Source organism: Ambystoma mexicanum, chromosome 4p (assembly GCF_040938575.1).
Source record: "Ambystoma mexicanum isolate Mex_15411 chromosome 4p, UKY_AmexF1_1, whole genome shotgun sequence".
Taxonomy (NCBI): domain Eukaryota; kingdom Metazoa; phylum Chordata; class Amphibia; order Caudata; family Ambystomatidae; genus Ambystoma; species Ambystoma mexicanum.
The window spans coordinates 592639939-592662121 of NC_090927.1; the positions used below are offsets into that span (position 1 = coordinate 592639939).

At 42.6% G+C, this 22183-nt stretch overlaps 1 protein-coding gene across 2 annotated transcripts in view; it reads left to right on the top strand.

Moving 5' to 3' along the window:
• TINAG (tubulointerstitial nephritis antigen) overlaps positions 1-21890 on the top strand; it is a 1051371-nt gene extending 1029481 nt beyond the window's left edge. For both annotated transcript variants that reach the window (XM_069606138.1, XM_069606139.1), the window contains one exon: positions 20217-21890. In XM_069606138.1, the coding sequence (XP_069462239.1) occupies positions 20217-20345 (129 nt within the window). In that variant the 3' untranslated portion in view covers positions 20346-21890. The remainder of the gene's footprint in view (positions 1-20216) is intronic.
• The last annotated feature ends 293 nt before the right edge of the window (positions 21891-22183 follow it).

The window sequence follows — 22183 nt, forward strand, 5'->3', positions numbered from 1 at the left end:
CAAATATATCATGACCCAGCTCGTGAGGGATTTTCACGAGAAAAGATCTTTAGACTGGGTCATTGAACAGGCTACCCGCATCTATGAGGTGCAGAAGCCCATAGAAAATAAAAGCAATGCCCAGAAAAACCCCAAAGCCAACAGCACCCCTGCTGCTGCCAAGGTGGCAGAGGTAAAGGTCACCCCCGTTTTGGATTTGGAGATGGGGGGGCCTAAAAACCTACCTGCACCTAATAATGCTAGGCCCAGAAGGTCCTCGGGCCAGTCGCAGACAGGGAGCCAGGGAGGCAGCCCCACAAATGGGGTCCCTCGCTCTCCTGACTATGTAAGTCCTCGCTACAAAGGTAACAGACCCATCCTGGGTTATGTGTGGACTCCTCCAGCCCAAGGGGGGGGATCCAGCCAAGCACCTAACCCAGGGAACTTCCCTCCAAACTTCCCACAGGAGGGCAGAAATTTACCAAACCCTGGGCAGAACTTTTTCCCCAGATATCCACCCGACTTCCAACCCCAAAATCATCCATCCTTCTTTCCTCAATTCCCTGAGCCCAGACCACTGAATCCGGGAGAGGGGAGGCCAAGGGTGGAGGGGTACCAAAATCTTCCCAACCAGGGGTACTACCAGAGGAGGGACAGCTACCCTTCCCGGGATCAGCCCAGGGGAGAAAACAGGGCCCCGTATCAGCCTGAGCGGGTTTCCCAGTTAGAGCGCCAGGTTCAAAACATGGCGCGGGATATGGGTCATATACTGAGGGCACAGCAGAACCCTCAGATCAGCATGCCGGCGCAGAACGCACCCAACTCTGGACCTGGTGCTCCAGAACAATGACGGGGGCAGCACCCCGATAAATCACCGGTTCCCAGGGAGGAGGCACAAAGGGAAGGGGGGTGTAAAGCCTTGGAGGAAGCTTCCTTCCTCACTTGTAAACAGCCCCTGGAAACCCAGGAACCGGAAACAAAATCTCTTGCCCCTGAAAGTCTGCCTCCTAAGGAGCAGAGGGGGGGTAGGAGAAACAAAAGACCCAAACAGACTCAGTTTGAGGAGGAGGTACAGATCTTCCAATTTGAGGGAGAGGGATCCTCAGAGGATCCTGGGAAAAGGATCTTCTCCTTCAGAGAGGGGGGAACTCCTCCCAAAGAAAAATGGGTCCCTAGGGATGCAAATCCAGACTGGGGAGATGTGGAGACTGAGCTACCGCCGCCCACCATCTCATCCCAGAACCAACAGCAAGAAAATCCCCTGGTTCAAACCCTTCCTGGGGACTGCCTCCAAAAAGGGGGGGGCAGCCCAGAACCGGAACCAGGGGAACCCACAATGGCTCTGATCTCCAGTTGCCAACTTTTTCTTTCAGATTCCCAAGACTCTCCACAGAATTCTGCCCAAATCTCTTCGCTATCGATGTCCAAAACCAGAAAGTTAGCCCACCAGTTGTCCAAAAATGTGCATTATCTGTGCCCCCTTGAGGAGAAGGAGGGAAGATATTATGCCCCGGTACAAGTACAGGGGCAGGGTACAATCTCGGCACTGGTGGACACTGGATCTCAAGCTACCCTTCTGTCCAGAAGGGCCTTTGATGAACTGAATGCAGGAAGGGGAGAGAATTACCAAATTCCTCTCACCTCTCTTCCTGGACAACTGCAGAACTTTGACGGGAAGGAAATTCCCGTCGAGGGGACGGCAGACCTGAACATTAAGATCGGGCGACACAAGTTGAAACACCCGGTCATAGTTGTGACCCCAGAGGGCACCCCTTGTTTACTAGGGAATGACCTCCTGAGAAGGTTGTCACCCCTAATAGATTGCGTAAACAAGGTCCTCTGGACTCAGACTAGCCGACCCATAAAATTAAAACAGAGTGTCAACCATGTTAGTTTAAACGGCACATGCCACATGGTTGAACAAAAATCTGACCAAGTAGAATTTCACTTCCAGAACAACCAAATTCCAGACGTGACGGTAATAGCAGTAGGACAACAGACTGGTGATGGGGGGTCCTCTCTATTTCTGAAAATCAACCTTCCTTCCAGTCTAAAGTGGTATTCCACGCTGGAAGGAAACACTCTGAAATTCTATACTAATCCACAATCAGAAACCCCCACTCCTATAGTCCAGAAAGATGTGAAATCAGCTCAAAGCCTGGCTGATATTCAGCAAATTGGAGAGCAGTTGTTCATCCCTGTTCAGTTAAATGATGGGAAGGACTCTGTTCTCGCTCGAGTGTGTGTGAACAACGGTAAGAGCTTCATCAGCGAAGCCATGTTCCGCCAACTCCCAAAAGATCCAGCCATTCCCACCTTCAAACTGATAGACAAATGGGAAATGGACCTGGAAGCACCTAATTCCAAACATCTCCTGCCAAGCAGGTGTATGCTCAAAATCTCCATTGGCAACAAGAGCATAGTCCACAATTGTTGGGTCGTGCGAGACGTCCCTGCCGCCTTTTACTTAGGCAGTGACATTCTCAATCGCTTTGCCATTAGTTTGGACCTAATAAACTTCAAAGCTTGGTCCCGATTAGCGGATAATCCCATGGGCTTTGATGATCCAGAAAAAGCATTTAGGTCAGCTCAATTACTACCTTATGCAGTTGAAATTCAGATTAAAGAGGAAGTCACCATCCCAGAAAGGACCCGACAATTCTCCCTGGAAGTGAAAGTTAAAAGGGGACAAGAGTTGAAAAACCCTGATGCTTACATACATCTAAATGCTTCTCTCCAACAGCAAGGGTTGGGGGTAAACCCAACACCATTAGTCAACATAGAACATGACACCATTCCAATAGAGGTGGATAACAGCGACTTAAAGAGTATTACTCTAGCCGCAGGCACCATTATTGGAATGGCGGTTGATGACCGACATTTTTCCATCGACTTAGTAAATGAACTGTTAGGACCAATCCCCAAGGACTGTTTTGACAGTGACAGTGATGACAATACAACACCAGACAGGATCTTTACCCGGCATGGGGGGAACTTCCTGGTGTACACTTCCTGCCCCTATGGTAAGGAAGATGTGACTTGTGACTTCAGGAGGGATGAGGTGATTTTCCAGGTCCATGAGGGCTGCCTTTCCCACCTGAAGCCTCCGGTCCAAATCAGCACTCTGACCAGGGACTTCTCCACCCAGCTGGAGGAGGCCGCTGAAATAGCCAAACCAGAAGTCTTTCCAGGCTTCAGGCAGATGGTGGAAGAGAGAGTCAACCTAGCTGATGCCTGTGTGACTCTGGAACAAAAGCAAAAGTTGAAACAAGTTTTCTTGGATTTCCAAGATCTCTTTGCGGTAGACTCATATGACTGTGGTCGCACCGACATCCACACCACAACAATCCCCACGGACCCTGGCATGACTCCAGTGTTTGTGAAGCAATATCGCTTGCCTCTCGCATCAATGGAGTCCCTTACTGAAATAATTAAGAACCTTGAGTCCCGGGGAATAATCCGTCCAGTCCACAGCACCTTCAATAATCCGGTGCTGGGAATATTGAAGCCAAACGGCCAGTGGAGACTCTGCGCTGACCTCAGGGAGCTCAACAAACGGGTCCACACTTCCCGATGGCCTCTTCCCTACATTGACCAAGGGCTGGCCCAGATTCAGGGGTCACAGGTATTCACTGCAATAGACCTGACCAATGGATACTGGACCGTGCCTGTCAGTAGGGAGGACCAATACAAGCTGGCTTTTACCTTTGGGGGCCAGCAGTATACATGGACCCGGACTCCCTTCGGATACCTTAACTCCGGTAATGAGTTCAATATTTTCCTACATAAGGCCATGCCCGACCTGGGTACGAGGGGTAACCTGGCTTATGTAGATGATGTCCTCATCAAAAGTTCATCTGTGGAGGAACACATAGCAGAGATCCGTTATGTTCTGACACAGTTGAGGGCCGCCGGAGCAAAACTTTCCTTTCAGAAAGCACAGTGGTGTAGAACCCGTGTTAATTTCTTGGGGCATGAGATTACTCCTCAGGGTCTCTGTCCCCAGGAAAAGAAAGTGGAAGCACTTCAGAAACTGAAAGACCCCACAACTCTGCGGGAACTAAGGAGCCTCCTTGGACTGACTAATTACAGCAGAAAGTTCATTGAGGGCTACGCAGAGATCACCAGACCCCTGATTCATCTCCTGAAGGGGGGGGTCAAGTGGGAATGGGGTCCAGAACAAGCCGAGGCAGTAAAACAACTCAAAAGAAGCCTCTCACAAGCGCCTTGCCTAGCTTACCCGGTCAGAAACAAGGAGTTCTTCCTGGAGACAGGGTTCTCTAATGCGTGCTTGACGGCAGTATTATATCAAAAGCATGACAAGGTCAATAAAGTAATCTCCTATGCGAGCAAAACTTTATCCTCTGTGGAGGAAAAATTCAACGATTGTGAGAAGGCACTCCTGGCAACGGTGTGGGCATTGAAGAATTACCGCCCGTTTATCCAGGGGGAACACATCATAGTGGAGACTCCACATCAGCCTCTACAATATCTCCAAAGTGACAGAATCCGGGCCGGAAATGTGAGTAATTCCCGAATTACTTCCTGGATTCTGTCAATGCAAGGCTTTCCTGTGGAGGTCAGATATGGCCAAAACAAGAAGAGTCCCCTCGCGCAAGGTCTGGCTGACTTGCATGATTGTGCCAGAGAAAACTGTCTCGAGGACGAAAGTCTAAAAATCAAGGACAACATGGAGGCATACCTTAATTCCCCACACAAGGTCTTTGAAGAAGACAAGTGTGAGGGAATGCCCACTGTGTATGTGGATGGATGCTCTTACCATGTTGACAACAACGGGGAGAAAGAACTGGTGGCCGGCGTAGGGAATGCATGGGTGAATGAGTCCCCAGAACCCTCCGCTGGATACAAAATTGGTCCCCGAAGTAGTCAGGTGGCAGAATTGATGGCTGTGCATCAGGCCATCCTCACTGCTGTCCAGCATCAACTCCACGAACTGGTCATAATCACAGATTCGGATTATGTACGGAACGGGTTCGTGGAGCACCTGGTTAATTGGAAAACCAGAGGCATGTTATGTGCTAACAACAAACCCTTGAAACATGGGAAGTTGATCCAAAACATTGATGATCTGGTCACATCGAATGGGATGACCATCTACTGGAAAAAGATCAAGGGTCATTCCAAAGTAGAGGGACCAGACAAAACTGGAAATGACTTAGCTGATCAGCTGGCCAAAACCGGAGCCATCCAAGGGGATCTAATTGAGATTGAGTCCCTGTTGGGGGAAATCCAGGTCACTGCTATCACTAGGTCCCAGACAAATGCTCACAATGATCTTTCAATTGCACAATGGAGTAAGGAGACCCCTGATGCTGATTTGATTACCGCTCAGAAGGGGGATCCAATAATTGGTAAATTTTACCAGCACCTTGAGGACCCTGAGAACTTTCCCCTGACGGATACCGATTACATTGGGAAAGAGGACCTAAGAGTGTTGATGAAATGTCCAAAAATGTTCCGGATCCAAGACGGTTTGCTGGTAAGGAAATCCAAAGCTGGCCACGATCAGTGGGTGGTTCCTACCTCATTCCGAAGCCTGATGTTAAGTCACGCCCATGATGCGGCCACCGCCGGTCATAGGGGGTTTCACACAACACTGGAAATCTTAAGAGAGGTTGCATACTGGCCACATATGGGCCAGGACCTCAACCAATATTTGAAGGGTTGTCTTGTGTGTGCACAATTTCAGCCGACATCCCTCACACACCGGGCACCTTTACAAAAGAGGGGAATGACACTGCCATGGTCAGATTTACAAATCGACTTTGTAGGCCCTGTGATTCGCTCGGCTAGGGGGAATAAGTACATGTTGACTGTGACATGCTTGTTTACCAAGTGGGTGGAATGTCTCCCAGCCCCAAATTGCAAGGCAGAAACTGCAGCTGCCTTGATGATTAACCACATCTTTTCCCGTTTTGGTCTACCTCAAAGGATTGAGTCAGACAGAGGTAGCCACTTCACCAGTGAAGTAATGACAAAGATGTGGGAGATACTGGGGGTCAAGAGAAAGCTGCATATTGCTTATAGACCAGCTTCTTCTGGGGCAGTAGAGAGATATAACCGGACAATTGTGAGCATATTAAAGAAGTTTGTGGCAGATTCTGGGCCAAGTTGGGATATCCGATTACCTCTGGTCCTAATGGCCATCAGATCTACCCCTTCATCTGCAACCAAAATGTCACCATTTGAGTTGATGACTGGGCGCAAGATGGTGCTTCCGCAGCATTTGCTCTACAGGACCCAAGAGCAGACACTGATAAATGCCTCCACTACTCATGAGTATGTAGAGAATTTAAGGAAACACCTCCAACATGCTTTTGCTTATGCTCAGCGGAATCTAGAAAGATCGACTGATAGCATGAAGACCCATTATGACCTGAAAACTTCCAGGAAGGAATATCAGGTGGGAGACGGGTCTATCTATACAACTTCCAAAGGAACCAGGCCAAGCAGCGCAAATTTTTGCCTACATGGAAAGGACCCTTTGAGATCATCGACAAGATCTCCCCTGTGGCCTACAAGATCCGCATCCCCAAAGGCGGTTCGGCAGAGGGGGAAGACAAGTGGGTCCACATAAACCAGTTGAAATGTTGCCATCCCAGGCACACTCTGCAACAACTGGAGGAATCCTCTGGAATCCTAGCGGGTACTGTATCAGACTAATTCAGTTCCAATCATAAAACCTACCACATCTAGTCTCTAAAATATTGTGATTTACATGAAACTGTCTCTAGTGATGCTGTTTTTTTTTTTCAAAATAAGAATGTAATATTTCGTTACGATGAAATGCATATGCTGCCCCACTATCTCAACAGTGGTGGAAAAAAAAAATCGTCTATGAGTAGATATTGCCGCTCTTCCTTTATCATCCTAGGAGAGATGAAACCATGAAGGATGACCAAGAAGGACGATCCGGAGACCGGGAGCAAAGACACAACGGGCCCGGGGTACCGCCCAATCTTCCCATCAGGACCGGCGAGGAGAACTGATCGATCTGACCGGATGGAGAAGAAGATGCTGAACTGTGCCATCTACAGAAGAGGAAGAAGATTATGCGGACAGACCGGTGCGTGGGTCAAAACCCTTGGGCACGCAACTCCCCATCGACCCAAACTCAAAGTGCAGTCACGTGGGGGGGCTTGTAGGGTGTCCTGACCCACGTTTAAGCTACCCTGCTACAACATTTGGTGCTGTGGGCTTAGGAAATTCAAGATGGCGGAAAACCCACATGTGCGCCGAAATCCAGGAAAGCTGCGCAGTTTGTGCGCCCACCAAAATGGTTGCCTCACTTGCCACCCACCAGTGCGAGAATGAAAGGCCGGGTTGCCATGAGGGAAATGGGTTGCCAAAGGAAAAACAGTAGCGCCGGTTAGCTTCAAAGCGCTTTAAAACCACCATTGGACTACCCGCACAGTAGTCTGAAACCATTGGGAATGGCAATGCTGATTGCCAAATGCAACCTAGAAGTGTGGGGAATTCATTTCTTAAATCCCAAAAATGAGTGCAGTACCAGTACTCACCACTATCCAAAAGCCGGCGTTTTAAAACCACTCTGTGTGTTTCTGAAGGCAAGTCAAAATGCCTATTTCAAACCTTGCAACATGTGCAAAATATTCACTGAACACAGCAGACATTTGGCAGAATGGAGTTTTGTGTGCCTACAAAATCTGGGAAATGAAGAGCCCAAAAACAATGCTTATAACAAAAATGCTATGGAGTCAGCAGCTTAAGCCTAACTGCAACTGGATTTAAAACCACCAAAATCGAAAATGTTAAATTAAATGAGTGACCTATGTTTGGTGTCACATGCCTTTGTAACTGTTGAAATGTCATAGTTTTGCACTTAGAATCAGCATTCTAGCTGCATGTGTAAAATTGCAAGTTAAGTTAAAAAGCAACAAAAAAACCTGCCAGTTAGCTGAAGGTCTGGCTTAAGGAACTTGATTTTGCCTAGCAACGGACCCCCATCAGCAGTGAAACTTGAGTCACCACTGTGTTCCCAGGCCAACCTTCCTTTTGCTGCCCAAGCTAAGGATATGCCATCTATCTGATAATTGAATTATCTGTGCTCTGCAAGAGAGTGAACAAAGCCCTCTTCACTCAGGCAAAGGTTTTTATTACCGCAGTCGTAAATTGTAGCTTCCTCTTGGCAGGAGCTGGGAGGAGCACTGCTTGTGAGAAGCAAGCTGGCTTGGCAGAAACTGGAAAGACTGGTTTCTGTACCATGTGACCTGAAAAGACACACCCCTGCAGCAAGGATATGGTTTTATAAAAAGGGGGATAATTCATAGTGCGGACATGTGAAAATTTTATAAATGATACCATAATTCTTGTGATTTTTCTGCCCACAGTTTAAGACGTGGTAGGAACCGGTGGTATGTTCAGGGGGGTTTTAGCGGAAAAGTGGATATTACTCTAAATGTGTGCATGTTAAAAATCTGAAACTTCATCAGTTAATGTCCCTACCCCCTGCACACATGTATGTAAAGTTGGGTCCATGTCGGAAATTGAAAAAGCAGTTAAAAAGTCAATTATGTACACTCTTTGAATGCAAGCTCCGAGAATGAGCAGATTTGGACATAGACATGGCTAAATTCAGCCACACCATGTATATGTAATTTCAAACAACTGTGTAACTCTGAAGTATGGATTTTGATCATATATATATTTGGGTGCACAGATGACAAGGGAGGTTGTTTCAAGAGATCATAAAATGACATCAATCTGACTCACAGTTCAGTTTGCCAATCAAGCGGAGGAATGGAAGCCTGACCAATGACGAATGAGAGGGGCAAGTCTAGTGATGCAACACACACACCCATTCTCAAGAAACAGATAAAAGCAGAGAGTCAGGACACATAGAGACATTCAATTTCATCTGCCGCTGGAAGCCCTGCCGGAAAAATCCATACTTACCTCCATCAAACTCCAGAAAGCCAAACTAGAGACTTCAATCTATCCAGAGCAGAGACCAGACCAGAGAGAAAGCAGTGCTGTGCCTAGCAGAGACCAGACCAGAGAGAAAGCAGTGCTGTGCCTAGCAGAGACCAGACCAGAGAGAAAGCAGTGCTGTGCCTAGCCGAGACCAGACCAGGCGCTGTGAGCAGAATCCGGAAAGACCTGACCAGACTGAAGATCGTGACCAAGTCGCTTTCCTGTTCAAAATCTCTTGTGAGTACTTAGCAAAACTCAGAACACATCTCTTAGTTTAAATTCATCTAATTCAATCTATTTAACCTAAGTAGAACTGCCTCCTATCTGTCACCTGTCATTTCTAGTAAAATTTGTCATTTTGAAAAAGTGTGCGTTTAAAATTTACAAAACCAAAAACGACCTTTACTAAATTACTCATATCTCCGCAACCGTTTGCAATAACTTTCATTTGGAAGCTGAGATCCCAGGCTTTCCTAGGACCCCAAAACGGTAGAGATAGTCTTTGCGGTTCCTTTGTAATAGCGCTCGGCGCATCCGCGAATTTTGCCGCGATTTGCAATTTCTTCACATGTAAAAAACTGCTGCTGCCTGATTTCATTTGCCAGAAATTCGTTTAACCTGCTAACTATCCCTGCATCATTGCTAGTGTGAGCCTGGACTAATATTAACTAGATACCACTCACCCTGAACCTCTGAAAAGGGAATTAAAAGCATTTTAGCATATTTTTTTAATTCATTGCCAGCACATATCAAAGCAATTTGGGCCTGTGTTTTCAAACTTCTGTAGTCTAAGCTTGCTGGGGTGAACTGAATCACATTTGATTGCATTTCTGAGAACTGTGTGTTTTCCTTCCATTTCCTTGCCTTGCATCAAGGGGGGGAGGGGAGTAGCCAGAGAAAAGTGATTACATTGTTTGGTTGAAATCATATTGCGTATTTTCTGTACTGCATTCATTGAATATTGCATCCACCTGAGCCTACATAAAGCATCCTCTACCACATTATACTTTTGTTCCTATTTACCAGTGTGCTACCTTATCCATTTCATGTCAACTCATTAGTGATTAAAGAAGTGTGCTAGTGCCAGATTCTCCGTTGTTAATATTTACCATATCAGATTAAGTGTGATATTCAATTATTAATTTATTATAAAGCGTGATATATATATATCTATTTTAAATTATCAAATAAACCTTTTAAACTTGCAAAACAGAACTACTTCTTGGCTCAGTGGGGTCAGGGGGATTCCAAGAGAGGGGTGTTATACAAGGGTAGTCATCCAGAACGCATGAACTGGACCTAAAGATATATCAATAAGGGTTTTCATTCAGTATTCTAGACTAGGCGTTAACTTGGCTGTAGTGCTGAATTGAATCCCCTTACACAACATTGTTATGCAATTCGTGGATGTCCGAATGTTTCTGCTTGTGAGTGATTGGCCTGCTTTTGATTTATTATTTTGACAGTAAGACTTGTAAACCCAATCTTCTATGATTGTAAACAATGGTTTATTTTATTACACATTGTTCTGCCAGGCTTTTATAGGAAGTAACCTATTAGTTTTCCTTTAGGCTTTTATACAGACATAATCAACCAGGATTTGAATTGAATCACATTGAAGTGATCATATTGTCTGCTTTCTCAAAACACAATAGCAACTATTGTCAGGGCCTTGAGAGCACTAGATCATATAAAGCGCCATCCACAAGCCAAAACTACCAACAAAAAATGCATTATCTTAGATCTTTCATGTTGTCATGTAGTGTTTGTCTATGAACTATTTGCAAACATTACATTTTGGATCCTGCAGACATTGCTATGGTGACATAATGAGAATGCTCTGGAGAATTACAGAGATGAGTAGTGGTTTCTAAACTCCTACTCAGTTGCACACAACTATTAAACCAGAAGTGATCTCAATCTTAAGGTTGAAACAGGCATAAGATGAATGGTATGCCTCCTTCACCTTTTAAGTAAACATGAGCCAATGGCAAGCCATACTCTTCAAGAGGAATTTGAGCCAGCAAGGAAGCATCCAAACACAACAGTATGGTAATTAGCAGAATAAAATAAATGTCCACTTCAGGTTCTGAAACATGAAGTCTGTAAATAAACTAAAAGTATAGACAGACTCTCAAAAACACTAGCAACGGGGGAGGGTGCGGGTTGGTGCCAGAGAGAATGGGGGCGTAATCGTGTAGCTCCGGCTCACCACATGAATATACTTACCGTTGCAGTATTCCCATAAACAAATTTCTTTGTGTAAGGAAGCCCTCGGCCTCAGCTGTGAAGAAACCATCCAGCTCGGGCCTAGTTGGCACCCTGAAGCTACGACAGCCTCATCTAATGGTGGCCATGGGTATAATGCAAAAAGTAACACAATTAAGGTATTTCAAAGTGAAACGTACCTTTAACAGCACTAATTAAGAATATTTAATTGAGCTCTTTTCTGTTTACGCTAAGGTATGGTGCTTAACAGGATAAAAGGTAATGTAAAGTGAAAAACACTTTAAATGTCACGTATTAAGTACATTTTATTACTTTATGAAGTACTAGCTCTCTGCTCAAAACTTTGACTCTCTTTGAGCTGGTCATATATAATCTTGGCTATTTTCCTCACATTATTGGTTCATATCATTCTAACATGACCACTGGGATAAATAATCAAAAACTGCCCATTTCCCCAAAGGAGACACAGGCAGCGTCTACTACCAATAAAAGGCTAAAAAAGCAAATTGCCCTTGCCTCTGCCCTCTGTGGACCCTGCAATTGGAACCATCCTGCAAGAAATAAGGTCGCTGAAACCATTTATAGAAACCACCAACCAAATATTGCAACAATTGGATGAAAGGTGGAATATCTTCGAACAGAAAATAGCAGAAATTGAAAATAGAATTGGTCTTGCTGAAGATATTTCCCCTAGAGTGTTATTGTTGGAAAAATCAACTAAAGACCTTCAAAAACATAACGAAGATTTAGAAAATAGAAGCAGGCCTCATAACCGTCGCATTACAGAGCTTCCAGAGGGATGTGAGGGGAATGACACCTTCTAATTTCTTCAAAATCTACTGTCAGCGGTACTACATATACCTAAAGAAATACCTCCCAATATTCAACGTGCACACACTGCATTAGCCCTGCCAGAAGTTCACTATCATCGCAACACTCTTCGCACACTATGATATTTTGCTTACTGAAATATACCCAATCACAGCTCATTATATCAAAAACCAAGGAAAGGAACTCTCTGTAATTTTGCATGGTAATAGGATTTACATCTCACAGGATGTTGCCAAGAAGACAGCCCAGCATAGGAAAGAGTTTCTCTCCTACCATCCTGTGCTTAAACAGCTCAATGTAAGGTATGAACTATATCATCCGTGCTCCTTTAAGGTAAAACGGAAAACATGGATACATCTCTGCCCATCAATCCATCAACATATGGAACTTGACTATTTTTGCTATACCACGTTATGCTGCAGTTTTTAAAATGTACCAACTAAAGTGGTCGGCTGGGCACTGCTGGGTATCCTTCTTCTCTCAGGGCTGTTTTCTTTTTTCTTTTTTAGCCCCCCTTGTGTCTTCTGCTCCAACATTTTTCTCCTTTTTTTATCGTTATACTCCTCAGTACCTGGCTTATAAATCTTTTTTCTTTCCTGTTGGTCAAGTTTACCTTTCCCTTCCCATGTTCCTTTTGTATCTCTCGTTCATGGTCATCCTTATGATTGTGGTGCATTTGTTATTCTATCATATGCTGGCTCAGATCGATGTATTCATTGGGCTTCATTAGGAGTGTTGCGGTAAGGCAACAATGGCACCGGTAGTGCTACAGGCGCTGTTGTTACCTTGCTGCAACATTCCGAGTTTGCTTGCGGGTGCCCCTCTGGATGTCTGGTCAGACCAGGCATGCAGAGCGGCACCCGCGAGCAGACTAGGATGTTAGCAGCAGTACTTTATTAAGGGTACCGCTGCTACCATCCTCCCAATCCCCATTGAGCCCTATGCGGGCTTAAATGGGAATGGGGATGTACTGGGTCCAGGTCTCACGAATGGGAATTACCGGGCTCTCCAAGGTCGGAATGGCCCGGTAAGTCCCCTTTTGCGGGACCCAGACCCGAATTTGGGGGTAGTCATGCCCTTATTCAGGGCATGGCTACCTCCAAACTGGTAATGAGGCCCACTATCTTTCTTACAATTCTTAATGATTTGTTTTTACTCAGGTTTCTTAATCTACCTATAAGAACAATTTCTGTATGTCATAATGGTGTTTCGATGTGTAACGTGGAATATTAAGGGATGTAATCATCCGATTAAGAGATATAAGATCATCTCCCATCTGAACAAGCTTAATCCATCCATTGCGTGTTTGCAAGAAAACCATCTCTCCATCTCAGAAGCTATGAAACTCACATCTTTTTGGGTAATGGATGTAATAGCAAATGTGGCTTAGGGGAAGAAAGAATGCTGTAGCTATTCTGATCAGTAAAAAAAATGATCACATAAGATTGTTGGTCAGGATGTGGACACTAATGGAAGATGGGCCTGGGTTAAATTGCATATTGGATCTGGTATCATCACAATCATGTGTATTTATGGTCCCTATTGTCCTGATCCAGATTTTGGCTCTCTATCAAACAGATCATTTGTACATCCAAATTCCCTAACCTTATACTATGTTGGGACATGAACCACGTCTTTGACCCTTTCCTGGATAGAAAATCCAAATGTTCATTCAAAAATTCCAAGCCCCATAAAGCCTTTAAGCAATGTCTAGCTGAAACAGGTCTTATTAATAGCTGTAGACTTGCACATCGGTGGATTTAGACTATACATTCCATTCACATCCCCACAATACACTTTCAAGCCTTGACTACATATTTATTACCAAATACCTTACAAATTCCAACACAGACTCCAACATCCCAAATATTATAATCTCTGACCATGACCCTGTTATCACTACATTAGATCTCTCAGATATTAAAAGACCCTCCTCTAAATGGAGATTCAACAATTGTCTCCTTCAGGATGAGAAGTTCATCCAATCACTACTTTCACTCCAACATCAATATTTTGTAGATAACTCCGACAATGACACTTCTGTAAGCAATAATTGGGATTCCTTCAAAGCTGCCCTTAGAAGACACATTGTTGTCTATTTCAGTATGAAAAAGAAACAATACAAAAAAAGACTTTGACAATCTTTACGTGCTTCTTACTAAGGCTGAAAAACAATTTGATCTTATCTCCTCCAATTTAGAACTATGTACTGTACTTTCCCTACATTTTCAAATTAATAAAAAACTCACTGAACAAGCCTCTGGTGCTATATTAAAGTATAAATCCAAAATCTATCAAACTTCGAATAAGGCTGGCAGGGCCCTTGCATCCTATCTCAAAGCTAAAAAAAGAAAAAAAAACACGTATTGCCAGTATGAAAAATACCTCAGGAACTGTAATTACAGATCCTTTGGGCATCGTTGAAACCTTCAAAAAATACTACTCTGATTTATATTCCCAGATTCTATTATTTTAGAAGCCAAACTTTGTTAGTGGCATTAACAGAAGCTCCTACCCTAAAACTGTTCTAACAGTCCTCGAAGGAGAATTTGCAACTAATGAAATTAACCAAGCCATCAAATCCTCAGGACCAGACGGCCTATCTACAGAATTCATTTGTCAATTTTTGTGTCAGCTTATCCCTAGACTTAAAACCTTATTTTTCTCTTTCATGTCCAAAGGATTTTCATCAGACACTTTTTCTAAGCCTTTATCATTCTATTTCCTAAACCAGGAAAAGATCTTGTTTTCCCTAAAAATGATAGGCCCATCTCCCTTATTAATTTAGAAAGTAACATTTTCACCAAAATTGTAGCTAATAGATTAGAATCTCACCTTTCCAAATTGATCAAATCTGATCAAGTAGGATATGTTAAGGGCAAAAACATCTCAGCCAATGCCAGACTTTTACTGAATGTGTTACACATTACTGCCAGAAATAAAAATGATAAACAGGGTTACGCTGCCATTGCACTAGACAATGAAAAGGCCTTTGATAGAGTTAATTGGGATTTTATGTTCCATGTTCTACAATGGCATGGGTGTGGCATAGGCTTCATCTCCCTAGTTAAACTTCTTTATTGAAACCCAAACTCCTCCATATTCATCAATGGTCAAACCTCATCATCTTTCTCATCACAAAGAGGTACCAGGCAGGGATGCCCCTTTTCCCCGATTCTATATGTACTATCTCTTGAACCTCTCTTAGAACTCATTAGGCAAAACAAAAATATCCCTGGGATTTCTTTTGATAATTATGAAGCTAAGGTTGCTGCATATGCTGAAGATATTCTCATCCTATCAAAGTATCCTAAACAACACCGTCCACACTTGTTAACCGTACTACAGGGATTTTTGCCAGTATTGGGTTATAAGCGCAACAGAGACAAATCAGTGTAACTGACCCTGAATTCCTTTTTCCTGAAACATGAAGTAGACATTTTTAGTTTCAAATGGTGTACTAACTCCTTTAAATATTTAGGTTTACAGTTTGCTTCCAATATTAACGGTACTATTAAAATCAATAGAGACATTTCACTCAACAGGCTCTCCGAACTTACCTCCACCTGGTCCCCCTTTTTCTTTCCTGGTGGGGACGTCTCAACACTATCAAGATGATGCTTTCCCCCATTATTCTTTTTATGCCGCAAATGCTTCCTGTACCTCTTCCCCCCACTTTTTTCAAATCCATCAACTCCATCCTACTCAATTTTCTTTGGGGCAAAGGTAAATCTAAAAGAATTTCACTTAACAAACTCAAAACCTCTTCTGAGCAAATAGGAGTCTACTTTCCTAACTTCAGAAAATATCACCATGCTTTCCTACTTAAGCAAACTATCTTCTGGTATGCCCTGTTAGACTCTGATGACCTCCCATCCTTGTGTAAACTTGAAAAACAAATGGCCCATCCTCACAACATTGTTGACATTATTTTTCTCTTTAATCATTCGCCCTCCATTCTCTCTGACCTTATTAAATCATCTAGATCTTTCCTAAGAATGTTTCTTTTTCCTTCAATCAAATCCCCCTCCCAAAAGCTCTCACCATATCTGTGGCATAACAAATCAGTTACTATCAAAAGCAGAATCTTTTTCTGGATGGTCTGGCTCACCAGGGTATCAGATATTTAGACCAAATTGTCCAAAATCACACTATAACATCATTTCAGGATCTCAGGAAATCGTTCTCTCTTCCTCTATAAGATTTGACTTTCTACAACAAATTGGTCAATGCATGCCTGGACGGCGTTCAGGCTCATGATAATAATGTTTCATCAACTGACACCCTGAAGTTACAGCTACTCTCCAACGCTTCTGATGTCAAAGCTGCCAAACTTTATAAACTGTTGGAACCTGTAGAATCATTAGTTTTTCAAAATGGACTGTCAAACTCACTGTGAAACCGATTGCAACACTATCTTTGATGATAATACATGGACTTTGTTATGGTCTAAAATCAAGAGAGTCTCTACTTCGGCCAATATCACCAAAAACCTTCAATTTTTCATGCATAGAGCCTTCATTACTCCTTTTAAACTTACAAAATCTCAGGTTCACGCTGATGAAAACTGTTGGGCTTGTGGGAATACCCCGGGTTCTTACAAACATATGTTCTATGACTGTCCTCATGTCTTTCGGTTGTGGCAAGATGTCTGGAAATACCTGACGGTCATCTTTAAAGTTCAAATTTCTCTCTCTTTTACAAAGGTTTTTCTTGGCAGCATTGCAGTTAAGGAAAATATGTCTATTCAGTCCTCCACTTTGTATGATCTTCTTATAGCTGTCGCCATCAAACTCATCACCACCAATTGGAAGCAACTTCATAACATCTCCATTAAGAACTGGTGGAGCGGCGTCTGTCATACTCACAGAATTGAACATTGATTGGCCTCCTGCTTGGATACATTGCCCAATTACAACCTGAATGGGCCCCTTCCATTAACTACTTAGACTATCACAATGTGTTGGCTCATGGTTCATAGAAATTGTTTCAATTTATTACTATATGATATACCTCGCCCAATCTTATTCTCTGTACCTGTGAAATGATTGATCTAGAAGCTTATTTAATCACCTACTATGCACCTCCCCACCCCTTCCTCTTGTCTCTTCCCACTTGTTTCATGTGGTTTCTTGTATGTGTCCATTGTAAGTCTTGTGATTTTTACAATATATAATGGAAATGTATCAGTGATCTTCACATACCATTTACCTGTGTTTACACTGGCTCAATTGCATTTAGTGAAAATCTCTAATGTTCTTCTTATATTAATACCTTATGTTTACTACTTGCATTGTATCATACTCATTTACAGTCATGTGACTCATGGTTGATGTTAGAAATGTATATACTTAATAAATAAAATCATTAAACTAAAAGAAAAAAAACACTAGCAACCCTCCCATTTAGGGAACTACACAGATAATGCAGACCTCTTGTGCAAAGGACTCTCTGGGTTGTGAAGAACAGGGAATGCAGGCAAATAGTATTTGTATTTTTTATTGTTCATTTATTACATGCTTAATTCCAGCAAATAGTTTTAAGCATGGTATCAGGATTGGAATCTGTGTTGCGCCACGTTATCTTCCTTCCAAGACAAATGTGTTGCCCCTGAGCTATCAATTTCATGAATATACCCTTAAAAGACCAGAGCGGGCTGCTGTTAAATGTCACTAGAACCCATCATAGTGGGCCTGAAGAACAGAAACACTATGTATACTTTAATCTCTTCTTTCAGAAGCTTTCCTGCGTGGCTCAAGTCAGTTGAGTTGGTTTGATGCGATTCAGAAACATTTTGCAATTTCACAAATGACAACAGCTCGAGGCTCAAAGAATATCGGAACACGTTGCAATGTGCAGATCCACATGATTTGAAGGCTGTGGTTTGACAGGGGTGGTGATTCATGTGTGTATTTTTATGTATATGTCAATGTTTGATCAAAGATTATATAAAATAGCACATTTACATATGGGGAGGCTTTTCACAAAGAGCTCATGTACAATAGCACAAAGATGAGAACAAGTGGTGAGCCACTTTACGAAGGTGTTGAAAAAGTGGGACACGGGACATATACCGGCGACAAAACAAACAGAACAAATCATATATATATGTATAAGAAAACAGGTATCTTCCAAATTTAACATAACCTATGGGGGAATTGCATCAAACTGAAGAGGAATACAGTATAAGTATACATAATTACATTATTAGGTGTCCCTGGAGAGAGTGGTGGTATCAAGTAGGGTGGATGGGGGAGAGGGCATGGGCAGCTCCCTCTTTAGCAAGCAAGTGCTGTTTAAGTTGAGATTTGAAGAAAACCTGGTTTGGGATTACTTTAATTGTGATGGGCAGTGAGTTCCATAACAGCAGGATGTGTCGGAAGAAATAACGGAAGTGAGAGGAGGAACAAGGATGGGATGGGACAGTGAGGTTAAGTGCAGAGGAGGTTCAGATGGAACAAGTATTGAGGAACAAGTCCATTGATAGCTCTTTATACCAGGAGAAGAAACTTGAAATGGGACCGTTTGTTCATGGAAAGCTAACCAGAATGTTGTTAGTAATTAGAAGTGGGGCAGGATTTTGGTAGGTCTTAGAGATTGTGGATGGCAAAGTGGAGGGCTTTGTCCAGACAGATGAAGGAGTACAGTGGAGGTCAAGATGTACACCTGAGCAGTAGCCATCTTTGTTGTGCACATGGGTGGAGACAAGAATTTTTATAGCATGGTTAGTAAGAAAGGAACACATTTCCTGAATTTAAAGCAGGTTAATCTGTTCTGAGAAAAGAGTAAAAGAGGGAAAGGAAACACATGTTTGAGTGGCATCAGCAAAACTGTGATGTAAAAGCTAAAGGACAAGATAAGGATTCCATGGGCAAAGGTTTAGGGGGTGAAATGCAGAATTTCTAGGACTGATCCTTGGGGACACTGACAGGGAGAAGGGTTGGATCCGAGGTTTTAAAGTTCCAAGCAGTATTAACGGGTCAAACGGTCAGGTAGAAAGCAATCCAGGCGAGAGATAAACCCAAGGGCCTGAAGATTGAGGAAGCATTAGGAGTTTTTAACAGTGTTGAAAGTGGAAGAGAGGTAAAAAAGGATGAGTATGGAAGAGAGTTGGGAGTGGTTAGCATAAGAGAGAAAGTTGGAGAAATGCACAAATGCAATCTCGGTGGAGTTTTTAGTACTGAAGCCAGATTTAAAAGAATCTCCAGGGCCATTATCATCAAGATACTTATTGATCCGATTGAAGACCACCCGCTCAAAGAACTTTGAATTATGGATTATAGATTGCTGGGATGTTTGTGTCAGTCCCAAGTTTCATTAATAGCAGTAAAACAGTTAAAGATTCGAAGGAGGCAGGGAAGAGTGCAACAGAGAAAAAGAGGTTATAGAGCTTAGAGAGATAACCGCACGTGACTGGGACAAAGTCTCTGAACATTTGGAGATCAAAAGAATTCATAAAAACACAAGATGGGTTGGCACTGTGAAGGATGGGTGTTAATTCGATGTGAGAGGTAGTGGAGAAGAAGTCAAGAGTAGAAGAGGTAGGGGTGAAGTGGTGGTGGGCAGAAGGAGGGTTGCGGTGGAAAGAGCAGAGGGCTGTAAGAGTGTCCCAAATGTTAGAGACTTTAGGTGAATGTTATGGAGCAAAGTCATTAAGAGAACGGGGAGATGTGATAGATGATGGCTTGGTAGGTGTGATCAAAGCTTGCAGGGTAGATGAAGGTTTGTGGGGATGATTGTGAAGGAAGGAGATTAGAGTTGTAAAGTAGGGGATTCAGCTGTCCAAACAAAGGTGAGGAAATCAAGGTATTCTTTATAGGAAAGGAGTAGGTTGGGGGTTTGTAATTTGCACCAGTGTCATTGGTCACAACACATGTTTGTTTTGTGGTCTGAATTTCAGAGATAATGCAAGGATGAGGATGGGAAGGTGTGCCTGTGTGAGCAGGATAGTGTTGGTCAAATAGCATCCTAAGTGCATAATAAAAGTCAGGATAAGTATGGCCAATGGAAGAGGCATGAATAGGAGAGAGAGACAGACAGATGGCCTTGTCACTAAAACAGTTTTACTACTCTGTGGATGCAAGGCGTCAGCTGTCACAATGAAAAAGTAAAATCCCCAAACTATAAATATATTTGACATTTGATGACTTTGTATGCTTGGCTTTTCTGTATCAACTTAATACTAGAAAGACATTGACTTCACGTTTCTTTTTCTTCTGCAGATTGTCGCTAATTCCTGGGGAAAGTCTTGGGGTGAAAATGGGCATTTCAGGATTCTACGAGGAAAAAATGAATGTGGAATTGAAACAATGGTCATAGGAGCCTGGTGTGATGTGTTGGGCTTGGCATGAACTGAAAAGAACAAGTGCATTGTGTTTAAGTTTCCACTTAAATAAACATGTGAATCTAATGTATGTAGTTATGTTCAGATTCAATGGTTGCATACAATGTTGCTCCTTGTTCTAGTGTGGCTTCTGCATGTCAAGTCTAATATTTGAATACTACCTGTATGTATCATGGCTGTCACATGCTGGTCCAGCCCATACCTCTCTCTTTCTATCTCTCTCACTCGCACTTTCTTTTTTCTATTTTTTTTTATTTGTTTTGTCACGTTGAGCCTTTACAAAAGATCGAATAAAAACAAACAAGTTACACCATTTCTTTGCTTATATACAGATTTTTGTCTATAAAAAGAAAAAAGAATAAAAGAGAAAGACAGAAGGAAAAAGAAACCCTTTTTTTTTTTGTTCTCCTTTTTGCCAATCGCTTCCACTTTTCACGGCATTTATACTTTTCGGTTTTGTATCTTCAAATGCCATCTGAGTACAAAATATTATGTTGACCTATTTTCCTCGACTATACAGGTTAAATGATTATTTCACAGTTGATTAACACCTGGATGGCTGCTGATGTCAACGCGGCATTGGTGCCGGAAATGAGTCTGTCCCACAAACGGTCTATATGTTCCCGATTTCTTTTTCCCTCTGCCTTTGCCACTCTCTGTCTCACTCAATGTTTCTGTGTCTCATGATTTCTGAGTGTTGGAGTCACATTGGTCAGTATAGGATTGCTAGAGCCATCCCATTCGTTGTAAAAGCACAGATATCTTAAACGGGGCGAGGGTCGTGATTTTGTTTTGCAAAAGAAGCTATTCAAAATGGACATTATTTTGGTGCTTTAAATAAAAGTGTAAATAGGCTCTATTTCTGAAAACTGTAACATGCTCCGTTCTAATTATAATTTCAAGTATATATTATAATTACAATAAGACGTTTACATGTGTCTTATGATGTGAGTCATATTATCCAAATCTAGAATTGCCATATGCATTATTGTCAGATAGAAACTTTCATTCCAACATGGGCAGACTGGTACACTTCGTTTGTACTCTTTTAAAATGCTCTTATTAAAAAGGGGGTGGAGGGCAGACCGCTCCAATGAGGGTTCATGGTTGCATTGCATGCAATCAAACAACATTTTGGGAAGATAAGAATGACCACAGAACTTTATATGTGAGGCATTTGTCTATGATAAAAAAGGGGTTGTGTGCTTGACTCACTATGTCCATAATGCAGTCACCTCATGGCACTCGTTACATTTCTCCAACAATGTACACTCACATTACATGTTTGTAACCATGAAGCGTGCATACTCTTTCAGACTGCTCAAGTATTTGGATGTCAGGTTAAAATGGCTATGACATTGGTAATTCCATTTGGGTTCTAGGACTTCCTTGCTTCTTGTTCCTTCTTGTTGCAGCAACATTTTGGAAAAGGAGGCAGCAACATGCATAGGATACAACAGGTAGTTGTTTTTGTTTAATTAAACATTGTTGCAGAGATACGCTTTTGTGTGCCAAATACAAACAATATTATGGAAAATAAATGTTTAATTAATGGAAAGTATGATCGTGTGTGTATGTTTGAATTTGTGTGAGTTTGCATGTGTTTGTGTGTGTCTGTATGTTATGTTATAACTGTTTGTATCTATATATGTATGAACTGCAGATTTCAAAATCACGTTTCTTTGCTTGAAAAGTGGCCTCTCACATCTACTCTTTCAGCACACAGAGTTCATTGAAAAACACCCAGGTGCTGATGAAGGATGACCTTACTCGCCAAAAGGTACGACTTCTGGATCTCTGACTCTGGATAACAACAATATTGATGCGATAAGGCAGTATTTGCTA